The 24,978-nt window shown below is 42.2% G+C and overlaps 1 protein-coding gene and 1 pseudogene across 1 annotated transcript in view; both read left to right on the plus strand.

The window, feature by feature from the left end:
* Positions 1-24,978, plus strand: part of LOC148150024 (uncharacterized) — a 148,914-nt pseudogene that overhangs the window by 80,442 nt on the left and 43,494 nt on the right.
* LOC122550339 (uncharacterized) overlaps positions 1-24,978 on the plus strand; it is a 61,550-nt gene that overhangs the window by 25,368 nt on the left and 11,204 nt on the right. Inside the window, exon 5 of the mRNA XM_087986862.1 lies at positions 20,875-21,090. Coding sequence (XP_087842988.1) covers positions 20,875-21,090 — 216 coding nt within the window. The remainder of the gene's footprint in view (positions 1-20,874; positions 21,091-24,978) is intronic.

The raw sequence follows: 24,978 nt of genomic DNA on the forward strand, positions 1-24,978 counted from the left end.
TGTTGCTGGCCAAATCCCATTCTGCATAAACTTCGTGGCTCCAGCTCGAGTAACTTCCCCCATTGGTTGAACAGTATAAACTCTAGGTGCTAGTAACTTGAAATTAATAAATGCAGCAATCCTTTCCACAATCCTTGGAATACTGTGTACAGTTCTGGTCACCGCATTATAAGAAGGATGTGGAAGCTTTGGAAAGGGTGCAGAGGAGATTTACTAGGATGTTGCCTGGTATGGAGGGAAGGTCTTATGAGGGAAGGTTGAGGGGCTTGAGGCTGTTTTCATTAGAGAGAAGAAGGTTGAGAGGTGACTTAATAGAGACATATAAGATAATCAGAGGGTTAGATAGGGTGGACAGGGAGAGCTTTTTTCCAAGTATGGTGAGGATGAGCACAAGGGGGCATAGCTTTAAATTGAGGAGTGATAGATATAGGACAGATGTCAGTGATAGTTTCTTTATTCAGAGAGTAGTAAGGATATGGAATGCTTTACCTGCAACAGTAGTAGATTCACCAACTTTAAGTATATTTAAGTCGTCATTGGACAAGCATATGGATGTACATGGAATAGTGTAGGTTAGATGGGCTTCAGGTTAGTATGACAGGTCGGCGCAACATCGAGGGCTGAAGGGCCTGTACTGCGCTGTAATGTTCTATGTCCTATGTTAATCCATGGTTCTTGAAACAGTCTTTCTTTCCCATTTTTGTCCTCAGTGTAAAATGCAGAATAATAAAAAAGTTGCAGTCTTCACAAAGTTGAAACTTTTCATTAGGACTGAAAGCAAGAAGACCAACTTTAGAAAGGAAATGATAACATCCAGCATGGGAAGAAAATGCTGACTGGTTGGCTTGTGGTTGACTTGGAAATGTTAACTGTCAATCTTCATTGACTGATTAAATTCAAAGTAGGCAAGTACCTACTGATTAATCGGGGTGTTGCTGTAGTGGTGCAGCAGAATTTTTTCTGTCTCAGTTACCCTACTTTCTTCAACGATTGTACAATGTGTGGACATAATCCTTTTCATAATCCTTCTCTCTTGTCAAGAGGAAGAAGACTTATGATGATATGTGAAGGCTCAGTTAGAGTTACAAGTTAGCCAGGAAAGAGCTAAAGAAAGAGTTAAGAAGAGCCAAGAGGGAACATGAGAAGTTGTTGGCGGATAGGATCAAGGAAAACCCTAAGGGTTTCTGCAGGTTTAGATTAGATTAGATTAGATTAGATTACTTACAGTGTGGAAACAGGCCCTTCGGTCCAACAAGTCCACACCGACCCGCCGAAGCGTAACCCACCCAGACCCCTACATTTACCCCTTACCTAACACTACGGACAATTTAGCATGGCCAATTCACCTGACCTGCACATCTTTGTGACTGTGGGAGGAAACTGGAGCACCCGGAGGAAACCCACGCAGACATGGGGAGAACGTGCAAACTCCACACAGTCAGTTGCCTGAGGCGGGAACTGAACCAGGGTCTCTGGCGCTGTGAGGCAGCAGTGCTAACCGCTGTGCCACCGTGCCGCCCACCAAGGTATATCAAGAATAAAAGAATGACAAGATCAGGGCCAATCAAGGATAGTAGTGGGAAGTTGTGCGTAGAGTCAGAGGAGATAAGGGAAGCGCTAAATGAATATTTTTCATCAGTATTCACACTGGAAAAAGACAGGGTTGTCAAGGAGAACACTGATATGCAGGCTGCTAGACTAGATAGGATTGAGATTCACAAGGAGGAGGCGTAAAAATAAATAAGTCACCTGGGCTGGATGGGATTTATCCTAGGATTCTCTGGGAAGCCAAGAAGGAGATTACCGAGCCTTTGGCTTTATGTCGTCATTGTCTACAGGAATAGTGCCAGAAGCCTGGAGGATAGCAAATGTTGTCCCCTTGTTCACGAAGGGGAGTAGAGACAACCCTGGTAATTATAGACCAGTGAGCGTTACTTCGATTGTGGGTAAAATGTTGGAAAGGGTTATAAGAGATTGGATTTATAATAATCTAGAAAGGAATAATTTGATTAGGGATAGTCAACATGGTTTTGTGAAGGGTAGGTCGTGCCTCACAAATATTATTGAGTTCTTTGAGAAGGTGACCAAACAGGTGGACGAGGATAAGGTGGTTGATGTGTATATGGATTATAGTAAGGCATTTGATAAGGTGCCCCCACGGTATGATATTGCACAAAATACAGAGGCATGGGATTGAGGGTGATGTAACAGTTAGGATCAGAAACTGGCTAGCTGAAAAAAGTCAGGGGGTTGATGGGAAACATTCATCCTGAAGTTCAGTTACTAGTGGTGTACCACACTGATCTACTGACTATCATTTTTATAAACGAGCTGGATGAGGGCGTAGAAGGATGGGTTCGTAAAATTACACGTGACACTAAGGTTGGTAGAGTTGTGGATAGTGTAGAAGGATGTTGTAGTTGCAGAGTGGTATAGATAAGCTGTAGAGCTGGATTGGGAGGTGGCAAATGGAGTTTAATGTGGAAAAGTGTGAGATGATGCACTTTGGAAGGAGCAACAGGAATGCAGAGTACTGGGCTAATGGTAAGATTCTTGGTAGTGTAGATTAGCAGAAGGATCTTGGTGTCTATGCACATAGATCCCTGAAAGTTGCCATCAAAGTTGGTAGGGGTGTTAAGAAGGCATGTGGTATGTTAGCTTTTATTAGTAGAGAGATTGAGTTTTGGAACCATGAGGTCATGCTGCAGCTATGCAAAATTCTGGGGTGACCGCACTTGGAGTATTGCATACAGTTCTGGTCACTGCATTATAGGAAGGATGTGGAAGCTTTGGAAAAGATTCAGAGGACTTTATCTGTGTGTTTGGTTTAATTAACAGAGGGGTGGACGCCAAGAAATTGTTTCCGTTAGGCGAGGAGACTAGGACCCGTGGGCACAGCCTTAGAATTAGAGGGGGTAAATTCAGAACAGAAATGCGAAGACATTTCTTCAGCCAGAGAGTGGAGGGCCTGTGGAATTCATTGCCGCGGAGTGCAGTGGAGGCCAGGACGCTAAATGGCTTCAAGGCTGAGATTGATAAATTCTTGATGTCACAAGGAATTAAGGGCTACGGGGAGAATGCTGGTAAGTGGAGTTGAAATGCCCATCAGCCATGATTAAATGGCGGAGTGGACTCGATGGGCTGAATGGCCTTACTTCCACTCCTATGTCTTATGGTCTTATGGTTTTGCCGCCACGTTGTAACAGTTTGGGAGCTTGAGTCTGAGATTTGGACAGGTTTACACGGATCCAATCTGAGATTTAGACAGATTTGAATGGATTTGGGGTATAAAAGATCCCAGGAGCTTTAAACCCTTGCCTGTTAGTGTCCTTGATCTTTAAATAAAATGTTGGTGATACAATTTGTTTAATTTTGGTTACTTGTAGTTGGTTAAATTACAAGTGAGATAAATAGCTCTTAAGATTGCTAAATAGATTCGGGGTCTGAAGATTCTTCCCCAATTTGCCAGGAAAGTTTAGCAAGACAGAAGAAGGCCATACTTTTAGAATTAGCAAGTAGGTTAGAATTGGGTCTAACTGGGAACAAAAGGAAAGCTGAAATTGTAATGGAGTTAGTCAAGCACTTAGGTTTGTCAGAGAAACAGACAAGTGTAGTAGAGTTAGGAAAACTTCAATTATAGTTGAGGCAAATTTAGTCAGAAGATAAAGAAAGGGAAAGATGATCCATGAGAGGAGAGAGAGAGAAAGAAAAAGAGAGACAAAGGAGAGAGAGAAGTAAGAGAAAGAGAGAGAGGAAAAAGAGTGAGAAGGTTCTTAGCTGAGCAAAGAAAGAGAGAAGAAAGAGAAAGGGAGAGAGAATTTGAACTTCAGAAGTTGCGCATTATTCAGGAAAGCCAAGTTAACAGGTTGGAGATAAAGAGAAAAGGTAGTGATATATGCAAATACGTTAAAATATTGCCACATTTTGATGAGAAAAATGTCAAAGTCTTATTTATTTCATTTGAAAAATTGGCTCAGCAGATGGAATGGTCAGAGAACTTGTGGGTAATGCTAGTTCAAATGAAGCTGGTCGGCAGAGCTAATGAGGTATTTGCAGCGCTGTCAGATGAGGCGTCAAAAGATTATGAAGGGGTCAAACAAGCTATTTTAAGTGCTTATGAATTGGTACTAGAAAGCGTATAGACAGTGGTTCAGAAACATAAATCAGGAACCAGGTAAGACTTATGTTGAGTTCGAAAGAATTAAAGCATAGTAATTTGAGAGATGGGCACGGGCATTAAAAATAGATAAGACCTATGACGCTTTGAGAAAGGTTATTCTTCTGGAAGAGTTTAAAACCTTACTTCCAGAGATGATAAGAATTCATGTGAATGAAAAGAAAATTCACCGAGTTAGGAGAACAGCACAGTTGGCAGATGAATATGCACTGGTGCATAAGGTAAAAGTTAACTTTTCCAAGAATTTCCTCCTGTGAGAGATAGAAATTGGAAGGAGGGGAGATCCTACACTACAAAACAAAGATTAGAGCACACAGGTAATTGTTTACCACAAGTGGAAAAAGAAACCCAAGAGGGTGGAAAGGAAGTGAGAGGCCTCAGGTGTTTTCACTGCAATGGAGTGCGACACAGACAATTAGAGTGCTGGTGGTTTTAAGAAGGGAAAAGGTGTCTTCACTGCCAGAAAGTGGGTCATGTAAAGGTCATGGTGCTGATTGTTAAAGAAAGGCACTGTGGGAAATGATGTAGTTAAAAGAGGCTAAATCAGTGGTATTAGTGAAAGTAGCAAAGGAAACCCCAAGATAATTCAAGGAGCTGCAGGAGTGTGCACAGCCTATGCAGGGGCTGGGTATGGAGTTAGTGCCTGAGCTCTGTAAAAAATTCACCTCTGTGGTTAAAGTTTACTCAGAAAGAATAGGAGGAAAAGGGAAAGGAGTTATAATTTTGAGAGATATGGGATCTAATCAGTCTCTAATAGTAAGAGATGAACGTATTTGCACTCTTTCTGATCTGTTACCTGAGAGAGTGGTAAATTGTGAGATAGATGGACAGAAATTTAGCGTTCCCCTATGTAACAGACTGGTGATGTAACAGTGGGAGTGATTGACAGAGTGTCAGTTCCAGGAATACAGTTTGTTCTTGGGAACAATTCAGTCAGATCCAAGATGGGAGTGACACTCCTTGTTGTGGAGAAGCCCAAGGAACACCAGGAAACTGAGGAGTTAAAAGAAAAATACCCTGGAAATTTTCTAGACTGTGTAGTAACAAGATCCCACTGTCATAAGTCCCAGCAAGACTCAAAACCGAAAGAGAAAGATGAAGGAGTTGATGTTCAGTTAGCGGACATCCTGTTTGACGTAATGGTGCAGCAAAAGCCTGAACAGGATGAGGGTCAGGCAAAAGTGTTTAGTGCTGAAAGGCTAATGGACTTAGAAAAGAAAGACAAGACAATAAAAAATATATATGTATATATATCGATGCTTGCTCAGAAGAGGAGTCATAAGGTATACCTGAGGGTTATTATCTTAAAGATAGAATCCTAAGATGAAAATAGAGACCATGGCAGGTTAGTGCAGAGAAGAAATGCACAGAAGTGCACTAGATTGTGTTGCTGGTAGCATACAGACAGGAAGTCTTACAGGTAGCACATAAATTTCCAGTAGGTGCTCACCTAGGTGTATGGAAGACTGAGGCTAAGGTACAAAAGCATTTCTATTGGCCCGGACTGCACAAGGGTGTGGTTAACTTTTGCCATACATGTCATATGTGCCAAATAGTAGGTAAGGCACAGGCAGTAATAAAGCCAGAAGAACCTTTCACGTGGGTTATAATTGTTTTGTAGGTCCCCTCCTGGGAACTAAAAGTGGGAACCAGTACTTGTTAGCCATAATGGATTTGTCTACCAGATTTCTGGAGGCAATTCCATTCTGGAGTCTTAAGGTAAAAGTGGTAGAGGAGTTAGTCACTTTTTTCACATGGTATGGGCTACTCAGAGAGATTCAGTCAGACCAGAGTCTAATTTTACTTCAAGGCTTTTTAAGGAAGTCATGGATAGCTTAGGCATATAGCACTTTAAGGAGAAAGTCAGGTCTGCAGATGCTGGAGATCAGAGCTGAAAATGTGTTGCTGGAACACCACAGCAGGTCAGGCAGCATTCAGGGAACAGGAGAATCGACGTTTCGGGCATAAGCCCTTCTTCAGGAATGAGGCAAGTGTGTCCAGCAGGCTAAGATAAAAGGTAGGGAGGAGGGACTTGGGGGATGGGCGTTGGAAATGCGATAGGTGGAAAGAGGTCAAGGTGAGGGTGATAGGTCAGACTGGGGTGGGGGCGGAGAGGTCAGGAAGAAGATTGCAGGTTAGGAAGGCGGTGCTGAGTTCGATGGATTTGACTGAGACAAGGTGGGGGGGGAGGGGAAATGAGGAAACTACTACAAACCGACTGCGACAAACATCTACTACAAACCGACCGACTCCCACAGCTACCTGAACTACACCTCCTCCCACCCTGCCCCCTGTAAAAACGCCATCCTATTCTCCCAATTCCTTCGTCTCCGCCGCATCTGCTCCCAGGAGGACCAGTTCCAAAAACGTACAACCCAGATGGCCTCCTTTTTCAAGGACCGCAATTTCCCCCCTGACGTGGTCGACGATGCCCTCCACCACATCTCTTCCACTTCCCGCTCCTCCGCCCTTGAGCCCCGCCCCTCCAATCGCCACCAGGACAGAACCCCACTGGTCCTCACCTACCACCCCACCAATCTGCATGTACAGCGTATCATCCGCCGTCATTTCCGCCACCTCCAAACGGACCCCACCATCAAGGATATATTTCCCTCCCCTCCCCTATCAGCATTCCTTAAAGACCACTCCCTCCGTGACTCCCTCGTCAGACCCACACCCCCCACCAACCCAACCTCCACTCCCGGCACCTTCCCCTGCAACCGCAAGAGGTGCAAGACTTGCGCCCACACCTCCCCCCTCACCTCCCTTCAAGGCCCCAAAGGAAACTTCCATATCCGCCACAAATTCACCTGCACCTCCTCACATATCATCTATTGCATCCTCTGCACCCGATGTGGCCTCCTCTATATTGGGGAGACAGGCCGCCTACTTGCGGAGCGTTTCAGAGAACACCTCTAGGACATCCGGACCAACCAACCCAACCACCCTGTGGCTCAACACTTCAACGCCCCCTCCCACTCCACCAAGGATATGCAGGTCTTTGGACTCCTCCATCGCCAGACCACAACAACATGACGGTTGGAGGAAGAGTGCCTCATCTTCCGCCTAGGAACCCTCCAACCACAAGGGATGAACTCAGATTTCACCAGTTTCCTCATTTCCCCTCCCACCACCTTGTCTCAGTCAAATCCATCAAACTCAGCACTGCCTTCCTAACTTGCAATCTTCTTCCTGACCTCTCCGCCCCAACCCCAGTCTGACCTATCACCCTCACCTTGACCTCTTTCCAACTATCGCATTTCCAAAGCCCCTCCCCCAAGTCCCTCCTCCCTACCTTTTATCTTAGCCTGCTGGACACATTTTCCTCATTCCTGAAGAAGAGCTTATGTCCGAAACGTCGATTCTCCTGTTCCCTGGATGCTGCCTGACCTGCTGCGCTGTTCCAGCAACACATATAGCACTTTAAATCAAGTGCATATCATCCTGAATCCTGGGGAGCTTTCGAAAGGTATCATCAGACCCTGAAGGTCATGTTAGAGAGTGTTGTCAGGATTATTCGTATTCTTTGCCATTAGAAAAGTCCCAAACTAATCACTCAGTTTACTCCCTTTGAGTTAATATTCAGACATGAAGTGAGAAGGCCTTTGAAATTTATTAAAGAGAAATTGACAGGACTAAGTCAGAGATCTCACTTTTATGTATCTGAGGCGAGGGAGAGATTAAATCGGGTAGGTGAGTTAGCTAAACAGCACCTGAAGAGGGCATAGCATAGAATGCAGCAGGTGGCAGATTAAAAACTCTAAAATTTGGACATTTTTCCATGGGGTTGATGTATTAGTATTGTTATCAGTGGTAGGAGATCCCTCTAAAGCTAGGTTTAATGGTCCCTATCAAATTGAGAAAAAGTTATCAGGTAAACTATCTGGTAAAGAAGCTGGATAGAAAAAACAGTATCGGATATGTCATGTGAATATGTTGAAACCTTATTATATCAGAGACAGATATCTGGAGAAACAGGTGTCAGGTTCTGCCCCACGGAGTGAGGAATCAAATCCAGATGTCATGAAGTTGAGGAGTGGGATAGGTTAGTGAAATATCTGTCTCAGGAGCAAAGAACCCAGTTGAAAATTTTGTTGCAGCAGTATGAGGACGTCTGCAGGAATAGGATGGGGAAGACTAATACGATTGTGCATGAGGCAGAAGTAGTGAATGTTGTTCTGATAAAACGACACCCCAACAGACTTAATCCTTTCAAAGCCACACAGAACTAGAAGGAAGTGGATATGATGCTGAACAAAGATATCATCGAATCGAAGAGTGAATGGATTTGGCCAGTCTTGTTAGTTCTCAACCTGATCGGATTCAAACAAGTATGGACAATCGGAAAGTCAATGCCATAACAAAATTGGACTCATACCCAATCCTAAGATTGGAGGACTTTATAGAGAAAGTTGGACAAGCCAGTTACATCACAAAGTTGGACTTATGGCGTGATTATTGGCAGATCCTTTATCAGAGAAAGCAAAAGACGTTTCTACGTTTATAACTCCGAATGGGCTATATGATGTCTTTTGGAATGAAGAAAGCACTAGCCACACTCCAAGACTCATGAACAGAGTTGAGGCTGGGTAAACAAACTGTGCAGTTTATCTGGATGATGTAGTGATCTTTACCAAATCATGGAAAGATCATGTGATACAGTTGGCAGAGATCTTTGAACGATTAAGAATAGCAAAACTGGCAATAAACTTAAAGACAACATGATTTGCGATGGCAGAGGTGACATTCTTGGGACATAACATCGATCATGGAAGGTTGACCCCAAGGAACGCTAAGACGAAGGCCATCAAGGAATTTTCACGACTAACCTCAAAAAAGAGGTGTTTTGATTTTTGGGACTAAGTGGATTCTGCCAGAAGTCTGTTCCAAGCTTTAGCAGCATAGTGGCACCGCTAACAGATTTACTGAAGAAGAGCACAAAATATTGGTGGACAGACAATTGGGTATTTGACAATTTAAAAGCAGTATTAACCACTGCACCAGTTTTAGCTACACCAAATGTTTTGAAATGCTTTAAAATTGCTATCGATGCAAGCGATATGGGAGTTGGAGCTGTACTGGTACAGGAAGATATGATGGAATTGAATGGCTAATTGGCTATTTTTCAAAGAAACACAATACCTACCAGAGAAAATACTCTGTCATGGAAAAGGAATTATTGAGTTTGGTATTGGCCTTACAACATTTTAATGTTTATGTGATGATTAATGTGTCAGACAGTTGTGTACACGGATCACAATCCTCTTACATTCTTAGAACAATTTAAAGACAAGAATATGAGACTATTTCATTGGAGTCTTATGTAGACTTTTAATTTACAAATTGCACATGTTGCAGGTGGTAAAAATGTGATAGCAGGTGCGTTATCACAGATTTAACAGATAAAGTATAGATAAGATTGACCAGATTCCAATGTTATATATATGTGTGCAGAAAATAATATGAACTTAGATTAATGTACTATGTATTTCACTATAATGGGGTTAAGAATTAGAAAACAAAATGAAGCCATCTTTTCATTATGATTTTTTTTTTCTTAAGGGGGAAGGTGTTATGAAGTTGAAGGCATGTACTGTACCTTTGAGAGGGAGTGAATGCTTTTTTGCACTGAGAACTTACAAGCACCTGTCATGTGACTTACTAGCAGTCCCAGCCAGAGTGTACTGGAAATTTGAAAATATGTAACATTTTACTGTGAAATAGATATCTGAGTTGGTTGCTGTTTTGACAACAATTCAAATTTAACCAATCAATTTAAATTATGCCAAAGAGTGTGGTGCTGGAAAAGCACAGCTGGTCAGGCAGCATCCTAGGAGCAGGCGAATTGACTTTTTGGACATAAACCCTTCATCAGGAATGAGGCTTGTGGGCCAAGGGGGCTGAGAGATTAATTGGAGGAGTTTGGGGTTGTGGGGAAGGTAGTTCCACCTACATGAGATCAATGTGGATTTCACCAGTTTCCCCATTTCCCTTCACCCCACCTTATTCCCAGTCACAACCTTCTAATTCGGCGCTGCCCTCTTGAATGCTCCTAATTGTCCATCTTCCTTCCAACCTATCTGCTCCACCCTCCTCTCCAACCTACCACTTTCAGCTCCACCTTCATCTATCTATCACTTTTCCAGCTACCTTCCCCCCAGTCCCACACTCTCCCATTTATCTCTCAGCTTCCTTGGCCCACAAGCCTCATTCCTGATGAAGGGCTAAGGCCCAAACGTTAATTCTCCTGCTTCTTGATGCTGCCTGATCAGCTGTGCTTTTCCAGCACCACACTCTTCGACTCTGATTTCCAGCATCTGCAGTCCTCATTTTCTCCTAGTTTTAAATTATGCCCCAGAATATTAAAACCATTCGAGTTTGAATTTATTGTTTTTGCCAACATTGCACCAATGAGACGATCTGATGTTGGTGGTTTAAAAAAAGCAGGCATTTTGAAAGTCAGACAGAGTAACTGTTTTCGAGAGTGTGACTGCCATTGAGAGAGTAACTGCCATTCAAAAACACTCTCTATCAAAGGTACCTTTTCATATAAAAAACTATTCACAGTAAAAGAAAGACAAGGACCTAGGGAGATCTTCATCCGGAAAAAAGACAGACACCAATGATGACACCGCTGTATGGTTTTGAAATTAAGTTGATGTAATTTTAATAAGAGTTTTTTTTTGTAACAGTATACAGAGGAATTGATTATCGGATTGTCCAGCAAAATTGCAAGGTCCCAATGCTTGGCTAAACTATGTTATCCGGCATTCGATTATCTGGGATTCAATTAATGGAATGAAATACTCCCCACCCATGTCCTTTGGATAATTGAGGTTCCTCTGTATTGTCATAGAGTTGGAGGCAGATAATAAGCAGTTAAGAGAAAGGGGGAGGCTATGCCTATGGGTGGTCTTACGAAGGTCTTGAGGGCGAATATCGATTCCTATTTCGGTGGTCACAGGGGGCTTATGTATATTTGGGCGTATTTATTACTCCAGTTCTGGATTGGTTGTTCAAAGCTAATTTTGTTCAATTATTTGACAAAATCAAGCAAGACCTTCAAAGATGGGAGGTGCTTCTGGTCTTGTGGTTGGGTCAGATAGCGCTTATTAAGGTGAATATTCTCCCCAGTTTGGTGTACCCTATACAGATGCTCTCCTTGATTTTCGATAAGCAAACATTCAGGAGACTGAATGGCTGGTTTAGCTCTTTTATTTGGCATCATAAGTGGCCCCGTATTAAATTAGTTAAATTGCAGTTGCCTCACGGATTGGGGCGAGGGGGGGGGTGGATCTCCCAGACATTAAAAGCTACCAACTAAGCTTGCTTTTATCCTACGTGATTGACTGAGCGTGTAGGGACCCTCTTTCAATATGGTTAGATATTGAAACCTCCCAGGCAAGTTGCCCCCCTACCAGCTTGCTGTTTTTGTACAAAATGAGGACAAATTGGGAAAAGCATGGAGGGAAATTCGGCAGAGGGAAGGCATATTGGCAAAACACCTCTTACAGCTATAGTGGGTATGCCGGATTTTTGACTGGGGATGATAGATTTAGGATTCAAACACTAGGCAGCTCGAGGTGTGTCTTGCATGGGCGATTTATTTGAGGGAGACACAATGGTGTCCTTTAATCAGTTAGCATGGAAATACGAACTATCTACCAGGGACCTCTTCTGTTTTTTTCAAGTTAAGGATTTTATTCAAAACTAGACCACAGTTTTGACTGATCCTGACAAATCCGACATAGAAAGGAGGGGTGCTCAGTGCTAAGAGTACACTTTCTGTCAGCACTTTTTATCGTCAGTTGTGGGGTGCCCCCTTACATGAGTTTGATCGACTCTGCAGAGTGTGGGAGAGAGAGCTAGGCGTTGAGGTCTCCTCAGAGGCATGGGAAGATATTTGGGAAAACACAAGAAAGATATCAATTTGCAATAGAACCCATGCTTTACAGTTGAAGATTCTCCACAGGGTCCACTTGGACCTTGACCGTTTGTCAAAATGTAAACCAGATGTATCTTCAACATGTCCCAAGTGTAAGGTTGGTATGGGCACTCTTACCCATTGTCACTGGTCTGTGGTAGGCTTCAAATATACTGGAGCGCTGTGGCGGATACAATGGATGGGATTTTAGGTGTAAGGGTGGAAAAGGACTCGATTTCTCTTCTTCTTGGCCTGCCCAGTGTGTTCCTTGCAGATGCACATAAGAAAACTTTTCAACATCCTTACTTTCTGCGCAAGAAAGAATATCTTGCTGCGTTGGGTATCCAAAAAGCCCCCGGGCCTATCGGGTTGGCGGAAGATTGTTCTGGAGCATATCTCCTTGAATTTTCTCACACATATGGTATGTCGCAAAACTGAGAATTTTTATAAGACATGGCAGCTCCTTATGGAAAACTTGGACACAGATTTATCTGCAACACTAATAAAAGCTTTTATAAACCATAACGAATGTGCTTTATGAGTACAATATCCAGGGAGGAGGAACTGCGAACCTATGAGTGTTTTGTTTGGCTGAGTTGAGTTATTACTATTTATTAGTTTGTTGTTGGTTATTATTTATTTAGTTAAATCGTTAGTTTGGGCTTTTTTAATGTATATTTTTCTATTGATATTTGTATATTTGTACATGAGGGCAGGTTGGGTTTTTAAAAAACTTTTTTAAATGTTTTTTCTTTGTATTGTTTAGAATTGTATTGTTTTGTATTTGTTGTAATATTTTAAAAATCTATTTTTTTCAAATAAAAATATATTTTTAAAAAAGAGAATGGGTCCATTAGGTACATCAGTCGCTGTTTTAGTGTGTTGGTGGGTTTGTGGGCTACCATGATGCCAAGTGGTCTGAATAGTCTAGAAGTCCTTTCAGAGATGTCTTTGATGTAAGGTAATGCGGCTAGACTTTCTGGGAGCATTGTGTCTGCTTGTTTGGGTTTGTTGTTGAGAAATCGGCGGACAAACACACAGAAAACATGACTGACTATCACTGGTATCCTTACATACAGATGAAGAAGGACACCACTTCTAGAACTAGGGGACATAGCCTCAAAATAAAGGGAATCAGATTTAGAACTGAATTCAGGAGGAACTTCTTCACCAAAAGGGTTGCAAATCTGTGGAGCAGTTGAGGCTCCCTCTTTTAATGTTTTTAAGGCAAAGATAAATAAATATTTGAACAGTAAAGGAATTAAGGGTTGTGGTGAGTGGGTGGGTAAATGGAGCTGAGTCCATGAAAATGTCAGCCACGATCTTATTGAATAGTGGAGCAGGATCGAGTGGCCAGATGGCCCACTCATATACCCATTCCTTATGTTCTTGAGTTCTCACTGTGCACAACTCCAACAATTTTCCTGTCGACTGCAAACTTACTAATCAGACCACCTACATTTTCATCCAATTTAATTATGTATGTTACAAACAACAGAAATCCCAAAATTTATCCTTGTGGAACACTACTGGTCATTGCCCACTACCCCTCTACTACTACCCTCTGTCTTCTATGACCAAACCAATGTTGTATCCAACTTACCAACTCACCGTGGATCCTTTGTGATTTATACTTTTGGTCCAGCCTGCCATGAGGAACCTTATCAAATGTTTTAGTAACGTCCATGTTAACGACATCCATTGTCCTACCCTCATCAATCATCTTTGTCACTTTCTTGAAAAACCCAACCTAGTTTTTGAGAAAATACCACTCTGGAGAAAGCCATGCTGACGATCTTGAATAAGTCAATTTTTTTTCAAATGCTCATTATGCCTATCCCTAAGAATCTTCTCAGTAATTTCCTTACCATTGATGTCAGGTTCACCAGCCTATAATTTCTTGGATTATCTCTGTTGTCTTTCTTAAACAAGGAAACAATACAGGGTGTTCTCCAGTCCTTTGGGACCCCACTTTGGCTAAAGAGAATATGAAGATCTCTGTCAAGGCCCCTGGACTCTTGCCTTCTTCAGTTTCATGGGATAGATCCTATCATGCCATGAGTACTTAACGACTTCAATGTTTTTCACCCAACACCACCTTTTTCTTAATATTGACATGCCGTAGAATATCAATATTCACTCCCTAATCATGCCATCATCCATACTCTTCTTGTTGAATACCAATGCGAAGTACTATTTAAGGACCTTACCCACTTCCTCTATAGTTTCCTGCTATTATAGATCACACCAAACCCCCTCAAAATATATTAAAAAGATAGCCTAGACTATAACTTGTTCTTATTCTAAAGGTAAATGCAAGGTGTTGTATTCCAGATACAATTCGATCGGTCAGACTACTTGACGTTAAGCAAAACACACTTTATTCATACACTGTAGTAAAATACAACAAAAGAAAAAATAAAGAAAAGAATTGGCTTCGCTGTAACTCAGTTGAAATGCTTAAAAAAAATGCAGTCACAATTACTAATTAACTGTTCCAATATAGTAACATCCCATAACCACACCCTTGACAAAGACAAATTCAGAAAAATAGAGTGTCTCACATACAACTTCAACCACAAGAAAACATCAAGACAAAACTCTGAGAAAGTGTAGCAGAGGGAGAGATGTACTGCAGCGTCCAAACTGCTGAGACCCAAGCAACAACTGCAACTGAAAAACTAAAAACTAAAAATCTTGGTTCTGTGGGAGCTTGACCACACCCATTTTAGTTTTCCAACTTTTTCAATCATAGTATTGGCATACTTCCTTTGTCCTCATGTGGCCCTAGCCTTTCTATAACTAACGCCTTGCTCCTAATATCCATGTAAAATTAGATTAGATTACATTACAGTGTAGAAACAGGCCCTTCGGCCCAACAAGTCCACACCGACCCGCCGAAGCGAAACCCACCCATACCCCTACATTTACCCCTTACCTAACACTACGGGCAATTTAGCATGGCCAATTCACCTGACCCTGCACATCTTTTGGACTGTGGGAGGAAACCGGAGCACCCGGAGGAAACCCACGCAGACACGGGGAGAACGTGCAAACTCCACACAGTCAGTCGCCTGAGGCGGGAAATGAACCCGGGTCTCAGGCGCTGTGAGGCAGCAGTGCTAACCACTGTGCCACCGTGCCGCCCACAAATGTCTTTGATTCTCCCAAATCTTACTTGCCGTGGACAGTTCATAGTCTCTTTTAGCCCTCCCAACTCCCTGTTTAAATTCTTTCCTGCTTCCCATATATTACTGAGTAGTTTTGTCGCATTTCGATCTCATATGCCTCATTTTCCTTTTTGACTAATCTTTCTATTTCTTTTGTTATCCAGGCTTCCTGAATCTTGACAATGTTCTTTTTCATTCTTCACCCCCCTCCCCCACCCCGCACAAGAAATATGTTGGTTCTGATCAACTGGCCTTTAAAAGCCTTCCACATGTCATATGTGGGGTTTGCCCTCAAATAGCTGCTCTAATCTACTTTCTTCACTTCCTGCCTAATATTGTTGAAATTAGTCTTTCCCCAATTTAGCACTTTCACCTAAGGACCAATCTTATTCTATCATTACTATCTTAAAGTTTATGGAATTATGATCACTGTTTCCAAAATGCTCCTCACTGAAACTTCGATCACCTGGCCAGGCTCATTCCCCATACACGATCCAATATGGCCCCTTACCTTCATCTACATATGTTTCATGAATCCCTCCTGCATACACATAATAAATTCTGCCCCATCTAAGCCCCTGGCAATAAGGGAATTCCAGTCGATATTGGGGAGGTTAAAATCACCAACTGCAATAGCCGTGTTGTTTTTACATCTTCCCATGATGTGCTTACAGATCTCTTAGTCTAACTCCTGCTGGCTATATGGAGGCTTATAGTATAACCCCATCATAGTGACTCATCTTTCTTAGTCCTGGGTTCTACCCATATTGCCTCATTAGATGTCCTCCAAGATCTCCTTTCTTAGTGTGGCTGTGTCATGTCCTTTACTAGTAATGCAACTCCGCCATCCCTTTTACATCCCTCTCTATCACATCTGAAACATATAAACCCTGGAACATTGAGCTGCTAGTCCTGCCCTTTTCTCAAGCATTGTAGTTTCATGTACTAATCCAGGCTGTAAGTTCATCCACCTTACCTACTATACTCCTTGCATTGAAATAAAAACACTTCAGACCACCAGTCCTGCTGTGTTCATTACCTGGCACTATCTATTCTTCCTGTTAGACTTAATTGACTTAACTTCTATGTTGTCCTCAAACACTCCTGATGTTGACCTACTGCACTCGTTCCCACCCTTCCCACCACACTAATTTAAACCCTCCTATGTGGCACTAACAAACTTCCCTGCAAAGATGTTGGTGCCCCTCCAGTTTAGATGCAATCCTTCCTTTTTGTACAGATCTCTCCTGCCCTGTGTCCCAATGATTCTGATGTCTGAAGGCTCCCCTTCCATACCTGCTTTTTAGCCACATATTCAGCTGCATTATCTTCCTATTTCTGGCTCATTTGCAGGTGGCACACAGAGTAATTCTGAGATTACAATCCTAGAAGTTCTGCTTTTAAACTTTATATCTAAATTCTCTTTGCAGGACATTCTCTCTTTCTGCCTATGTCATTAGTGGAGAGAGACAGCTGTTGGTAGTTTAATCTGAAAGTCACCTTCCTTAGGCAACGAGACAAATTGAGAAAGAGAGTTCTTCATAGTAACACCAATGGTTTTTCTGCATTGCAAACCATCTGAGCTAAGCAGCCCCCACTGAGCGAAATGATCCCAATTTTTTGCTTCCTGCCTGCTAATCAATTTTCAAACCATCGCAATACCGTACAATACAATTTTCAAACCATATTTACTGACTATTTTCAACTCAACTAGTTATGTCCTCCAAAAATTGCAGTAAATTTGTAAAACATGATTTCCCTTTTCTAAATTCATACTGACTGTATCAGATTCTACCACTGTTTTCTAGGTGTGCTCTGATGTATTGACAATGGACTTTAGCTTTTTCCACACTAGTGACATCGGACTCATTGGTCTTTGAATTCCCTGTTATCTCCATTCTTAAATAGTAGGGTTACATTAGCTACCCACCAATCTGTGGAACTGTTCCAGATTTTAAAGAATCTTGAAAGATGACCAACAATGCATCTAGTATTTCACTTAATCTGAATTATCAACATCTTTTAACCATGAGCACCCTACACCCATCACCCCCACCCTGTCAAAAGAGAGCATAAATGCTGTCCCTTTTACACTTCACTTCAGCTCTGATGAAGAGTTATCTGTCTCAATGGATGCTGTCTGGCCTGCTGTGATCTCCAGCATTTGATGTTTTCAGTATAGATTCCAGCATCTGCAGTAATTGTTCCTATAGCATTTCTAGGGCTTCTTGCTGATGTACTCTCAGATTTAGATTTTTGGAATTCAGAAAAGGTTCACAAGGATGCTCCCTGATATTGATTGTCTAATGACATTATGACATGCAGGTCTTGGGCTTCCTCCACCGCCAAACCATTACCACCCATTGCCTGGAGGAAGAACGCCTCATATTCCTCCTTGAGACCCTGCAACCACACAGGATAACTGTGGATTTCAACAGCTTCCTCATTTCCCCTCTCCTCACATTATCCCAGCCCCAAGCCTCTAACTCGGCACCGCTCTCCAGACCTGTCCATCACCCCCCCCTCTGACTTATCACCTTCTCCCTCACCTTCATTCATCTATCGCTTTCTCAGCTACCAACCCCACCCTCTCTTATTTATCTCTCAGCCCTGGCCCACAAGCCTCATTCCTGATGAAGGGCTTATGCCCAAAATGTCGATTCTCCAGCTCCTTGGATGCTGTCTAACGTGCTGTGCTTTCCCACAACACACTCTCGACTCTGATCTCCAGCATTTGCAGTCCTTACTTTCTCCTTATGACAAAGGCTAAACAGGTTGGGATTCTACTCACTGGAGTTTAGTGGACAGAGAGAGGCAATCTCATTGAAACAAATAGAATTCTTAAGGGACTTGACCGGGTAAATGCTGACAGGATGTTTCCCCTCATGGGACAGTCTAGGACCAGACTGCATAGTCTCAGAATGCAGAAGTGCCAATTTAAGACTGAGATGAGGAATTTCTTCTCTCAGAGGGTTTAATGTCTTTGGAACTGGTTGCTACTGAGATCTGTGGAGGCAGATTCCTTGTGTATATTTAAGTTTGAGATAAATTCTTGATCAGTAGGGGAATCAAGGTTTGTTGGAAAATGCAGGAAAGTGGATGTGAAGAATGTCAGATCAGCCATAATCCTACAGAATGGCAAAGCAGGCACATGAGCCTGAATGACCTACACCTGTTCTTATTTCCTGTGATCTTATGGCCTTAACAACAGGATTGCTCGAGTTCTCACATTGCACCCCATCAGCATTCGCAGTCAAAGAACCATAGGCTGCCATTTCTGTTACTTCCAGTGGGATGCCACTACTATATGCACCTTACCTTCCCCTTCCTTGGCAGCATTTCTCTCCATGACACCCTGGTCCATCCATCACTACTCCCAAAATCTCATTACATCCCTCCGACACTTTCCCATGCAATTGTAGAAGGTGCAACACTCACCCTTTACTCCCCTCCTCGCTGTCCAAAGTTTCAGACATACCCTTCAGGTAAAGTAGAAATTAAACTGACCTTCACTATGTGTAGTCTATTGTATTTGCAATTCACAAGGTGGTCTGCTCTACAACAGAGAGGTGAAATGCAGCTGGGTGATTGCTATATTTGTTGTTAACAAAGTGGTCTCCTCTAAAATGGAGAGTCAAAAAGTAGCTGGATGCCTGCTTTGTGGAACATCTGTGTTTAGTCTGGAAAACTGAACCCAAGCTTCCAGTGCCTGCCACTTCAATATACTACCTTGTTCTCTTGCCAATATTTCTGTCTCAGTCCTACTGCAGTGTTCCATTGACACTGAGCACAAGCTAGGTGAATAGCGTCTCATCTTCTGCTTGGGGACCTTGCAGCCTTTGGGACTCAGTATGGAGTTCAATAATTTTAGAGCCAGACCCCTCTCTTTCATGTCCTTTACACACCCTCACATATCAGAATCTGTCGCGACATGGGTTGCTTTCAGCATAATCAACCTATTTTTATCTACTCATTATCCCCAGTATTAGCTTTTCTTCCCTCTGGTTTACCATCAACCGTTCCTTTGTCTCCTTGTCTTTTTCTCTCTCTGGGCTCTGCCTCCACCTGTTTCTTGTTTTACCCAGCTCCTGTCATCAGCATAAATACCACTTTTTCCTAGCTACTGTCAATTCAGCTTTCTCTGCAAAGTTTCTGCCAGACAAGCATTTTTTTTTCATAAATTTCTGTTTTTGTTTTTATTTCATTTTAAATTTCAGAGCGTTCTGTAAATGTTACGAGTTGTGAGGAAGGCATTTGGCATGTTTGCCTTCATTGGTCAGAAAATTGAGTATCGGTGTTTGCATGTCATGTTGCAGCTGTAAAGGACATTGGTGAGGCCACTTTTAGAATGCTGCATACAATTCTGGTCATGCATCGATCGGAAAGATGTTAAACTTGAGAGGGTGTGGAAAAGATTCACGAGGATGTTGCCATAACTGGAGGGTTTGAGCTATAGCAAGAGGCTGAATAGACTGAGCCTTTTGTCCCTGAAGTGTGGGAGGCCTGACAGAGGTTCGTAACATCATGAGGGGCATTGATAGAGTGAAAAGCCAAAGTCCTTTTCCTAGGGTGGGTGATATCCAAAACTAGATGGCATAGATTTAAGGTGAGAGTGGAAAGATTTAAAAAGGACCTGAGGGGCAACTTTTTCATGCAGGAGGTGGTGCATGCAAAGCAAGTGGTGGAGGTACAACTACAATATTTAAAAGGCAGCTGGATGGGTATTATGAATAGGAATGTTCGAGAGGGATATGGGCCAAATGCTGGCAAATGGGAGTATATCAGGATGTCTGGTCAACGCTGATAAATCGACCGAAGGGTCTGTTTCTGTGCTGTATGACTCCATGACTCAATGACTTTATGGAAATTGCTGGTGAATTTAGTACAGATAATGGGTTTCACAACAATTTGAGAACCAGAGTCTTCTTCCTTCAGGCTAAGTATCACGTCAACTAGTGAACAGTTTTCCTTCTGATTCACATTTATTCCAGTTTTACATCAGTTCATTGATTCTGCACACCTCTGGAGCTTAGCTCTTTTCTCCATGTTTGGAGCAAGATTGTAATTATGTGAGGATCTGAATGTACCAAACACTATTCAGACTGAATGTCACTGAAACGTTATTCCTTTGCAAGTGCTGCTTTTAATTAGCCTCGTTGGGTTTGTTCTGGCTTGTGTGGATAGAAGATAATCTGGGCACTTCGCATTGTTGGATCGATACACTGGAATAGCATGGCTAGCAACATGGATAATTCTGGGCCATAACTCATCAGAACTATTGCCAGGATATAGTTAGAGCCCATAGCTCTTGTAGTATCTTGTGCCTTCACCTATTTCTTGATATTATGTGGAATGAACCAAATTGGCTGAAGATTGGTATCTGTAATGTTGGAGATTTTTGGAGAAGGCTGAGATAGATGCAAATGTGTATTAGTCAACATAATTGATTTTCATTGAGAAAATGTAATTTTTCAAAAAACAATTGAGAATGACTGAATTGTTATGCACTCAATTTGTAAACTGATTATAATATGTAGCACTTTCTTTGGTGAAATGATTGGAGTGTAAATATTGAACAACTTTTGCGCTTTGTTTAATGACAGCACCAAAACGGCAGAAAACCACTTGCTTAAGAAGAAATGTATCTGCACATGGTCCACCTCAGCAAAGACCAAAAAAGATTCAACGATCCCTTAATTTTGATATTCCTTGTGGTGCTCCTGGTGGCAGCAGAGTTCCAGACAACCCCGCAGGTGACAGAGCTGCTTCTGGAAGACGGAATGATGTTCAGGCTGTGGCAGTGCATGAACGTGCAAAAGGTATTAATATTATTAACAAAGAGGGTATATTTCTGTTTTTAATAATGATTAGCTTACCCTACATTGGAAAAATATGAGACTAGGTGACGTGAGGTGAGGAGATTAGCTTCTCACTTCTTAACTCCCTCCATGTCAGTTGCAACAAATATTTATATTTTTTAGCATATCAGTTGCAACAAATATTTATATATTTTAGCATAGAGCATACATTGGTCAGTACATTGAGTATAAGTGTTGGGGATGTCATGTTGCGACGATATGGGACATTGGTTAGGCCACTTTTGAAATACAAAATGCAGAACTGGTCTCCCGACTTTAGATGGATTTTGTAAAACTTGAAAGGGTTCAGAAAAGATTTATAGGATGTGGCCAGGGTTGGAGGATTTGAACTATAAGGAGAGGTCGAATAGAGTCATAGAGTCAAAGAGATGTATAGCACGGAAACAGACCCTTCGATCCAACTCGTTCATGCTGACCAGATATCCCAACCTAATATAGTCCCATTTGCCAGCACTTGGCACATATCTCTCTAATCCCTTCCTATTCATATACCCATGCAGATGCCTTTTACATGTTGCACTTGTACTAGCGTCCACCACTTCTATTGGCAGCTCATTCCATCATGCACCACCCTCTGCATGAAAAGGTTGCCCCTTAGGTCCCTTTTATATCTTTCCCCTCTCACCCTAAACCTATGCCCTCTAGTTCTGGACTCTCCCACCTAAGGAAAATACTTTATCTATTTATTCTATCCATGCCACCCCTTGATTTTATAAATCTCTATGAGGTCACCCCTTAGCCTTCGATGCTCAAGGGAAAACAGCCCCAGTCTATTCAGCTTCTCCCTATAGCTCAAAACCACCTTACAAATCTATTCTGAACCCTTTCAAGTTTCACAATATCTTTCCCATAGGAACGAGACCAGAATTGCATGCAATACTCCAAAAGTAGCCTAACCGATGTCCTGTACAGCCACAACATGACCTCCCAACTCCTATAACTCAATGCTCTGACCAATAAAGGAAAGCATACCAAAAGCCCTCTTCACTATCCTATCTACCTGCGACTCTACTTTCAAGGAGGTATGAACCTGCACTCCAAGGTCTCTTTGTTCAGCAACGCTCCCTAGGACCTTACTATTAAGTGTATAAGTCCTGCTAAGCTTTGCCTTCCCAAAATGCAGCACCTTGCATTTATCTAAATTAAACTCCATCTGGCACTCCTCAGCCCATTGGCCCATCTGATCAAGATCCTGTTGTAATCTGAGGTAACCTTCTTCTCTGTCCACTACACCTGCAATTTTGATGTAATCTGCAAACTTACTAACTGTACCTGCTATGTTCATATCCAAATCATTTATATAAATGACGAAAAGCAGTGGACCCAGCACCTCGGGCTGTTTTCCCTGGGGCATCAGAGGATGAGGGGTGACCTTAGGGAGGTTTATAAAATCATGAGGGACATGTATAGGGTAAATAGACAAGGTCTTTTCCCTGGGGTAGGGGAGTCCAGAACCAGATGGCATAGGCTTAAGGTGAAAGCGAAAATGTTCAAAGGGACCTAAGGGGTAACATTTTTCACGCTGAGCGTGTTGCGTGCATGGAATAAACTGAGGGAGGAAGTGGTGGAGGCTGGTCCAATTACAGCATTTAAAAGTCATCTGGATGGGTATACGAATAGGAAGCATATAGAGGGATATGGGCCAATTGCTGACAAATGGGACTAGATTACGTTGTGATATCTGGTCGGCATGGATGAGTTGGACGGAAGGGTCTGTTTCCGTGCTGTATATCTCTATGACTCAATGACTCTATAACGCACAAGGACAATATGAAAATCACAAATTCTAAAATGATGCTGGAGCAAAACACATCCTGTCCCCTGGGTTCACCCCCTCCGTCAAAGGTTGACAAATCCTGTAAACCAGAGATGGATATGATGGATGCAGCTGCCTCGATGCCTTTGCTGCTGGAAAAAAGAACAAAATTTTAACAATGTGTTCCTAGTGCAAGAGGTGAGCCTCTGAACATTACAGTTACCAGTATTGGATGCTGAGTCGTAGGAACCTGACCGAGTGCGAAAATGCCCTAGGAGGCTCTCAAAGTAAAAAAGGACCAGCCTTTGTCATCGGACTTCAAGGAGAAGGATGTAGTGATTATAACGGGGTTTGCCAGCTCGTCTTCGTAGAACATAATTGGATCAGTCTAGGAACCCTGGCTGACAGATAAAAAAGAAATTCTGGCACTCTGACAGCTGTTTTTGAAGAGGCAGTAGTGGAGTCACAGAGTCTTCATGTGTACATAAAGGGTGACTTGTTGACAGGATACCGGACTCTGGAGTTGTTTCACTCTTCTTAACTGTCTTGTTAACTTGCTGTGCTGCCTTCAGAGCTTTAAGGACAAGCATCTCAAGATCCCTCTGTTCCTCTTGTTACTGTCAAAGTGCATCACCTCACATAGATCAATGTTTCATTCCATTTGCCACTGATCTGCCTATCTGACCAATCCATTTGTATCCTCCTGTAACCTAAGACTATCTTGATAAATGTCAACCATCTGATTAATTTTCATGTCATCTGTAGAATTAGTTATGATTGTCCCCACATTCTCATCTACATCATGAACTATCAGAGATTCAGCACTGATCCCTGTGGTATGCCACTGGATATTGGCCTCCACCACCCTCTGCCTCCTACCAAAAGCCTATTTTGGATCCATCCTGCTAGGTTACCCTGGATCCTATCTTTTTTGACTTCTTTATTCGTTTCCTATTTGGAATTTTTAAAAAAGTCATGCTGAAATTCATACAAACCGCATCAACTGCACTATCTTTGTCTAACACACTACGACAGATTCAAGATTGTTATGGAAAAGGACAAGGATGGGCTTAAAATTAATATTCTTAACTGCAGGAAGGCTGATTTTAAGGTGTGATTTGTTCAGAATGGGCTGGGAGCCAATAATTTTATGTGAATCTGTGTCAGAACAGTGGGACACATTTTAAGAAAGCAGTAAGGAGAGTACAGGCCAACATATTAGTCAAAGGGTGGACCCAATAAATGCTGTGAACTTTGGATATCAAGGCATGGTCAGGATTGAATTAAGAGAAAAAGAGAAGTTTATGACAGATATTGAGAGCTCAAAACAGCAGAAGCCCCAGAGAAATATAGAAGATGCAAGTGGAAACTTTATAAAGGCAATCAGGAAAGTGAAAACGAGACATGAAAGAACAATTACAAGTGGAATAAAGGAAAATCCTTATTTATTTTGTAAGTGCGTTAAGGATGACTAGGGAAGGCATAGACCCATTAAGGACCACAGCCATAATTTGTGCGTAAGATCTTAAGAAACTGAGGTAGGAATAGGCCATTTGGTCCCTTGAGCCTGCTCCACCATTCAATAGGATTATGGCTGAGCCGATATTCCTCACATTCATTTTCCTGCCCTTTCCCCTTAACCCTCGTTTCATCTACTGATCAAGCATCTACCTATCTTAGCCTGAAAGATACACAAGAATTCTATCCCCATAGCTCTCTGTGGCGAGGAGCTCTAAAGGCAATTAAGCCTCAGGGATGTGCAGGATTGGATAAAGAGAAGAGGGGAGGCTTATGGAAGATACCACGGACTCAAAGAAAAGCAACCCTTGGGGAATACAGAATGTACAAGGAAATTTAAAAAGGAAGTTAAGAGAACAAAAAGGTGGAATAAAAGGATAATGGTAGGTAAAAGAAAGAAAAATCTTAAATTATTTTACAATTACAAGTACATTAAGGATGAAAGAATAACTAGAATAGGGTGCATTAAGAATGACAATAGCAATTTGTGTGGAACTGGAGGATATATGTAGGGTTCTAAATGAATACTTTGTGACAGTGTTCACGAGTGAGAA

The sequence above is a fragment of the Chiloscyllium plagiosum genome, unplaced genomic scaffold (assembly GCF_037043375.1).
Source record: "Chiloscyllium plagiosum isolate Xiang-an unplaced genomic scaffold, Cpla_swu_hap1 HiC_scaffold_5, whole genome shotgun sequence".
Classification (NCBI taxonomy): Eukaryota; Metazoa; Chordata; class Chondrichthyes; order Orectolobiformes; family Hemiscylliidae; genus Chiloscyllium; species Chiloscyllium plagiosum.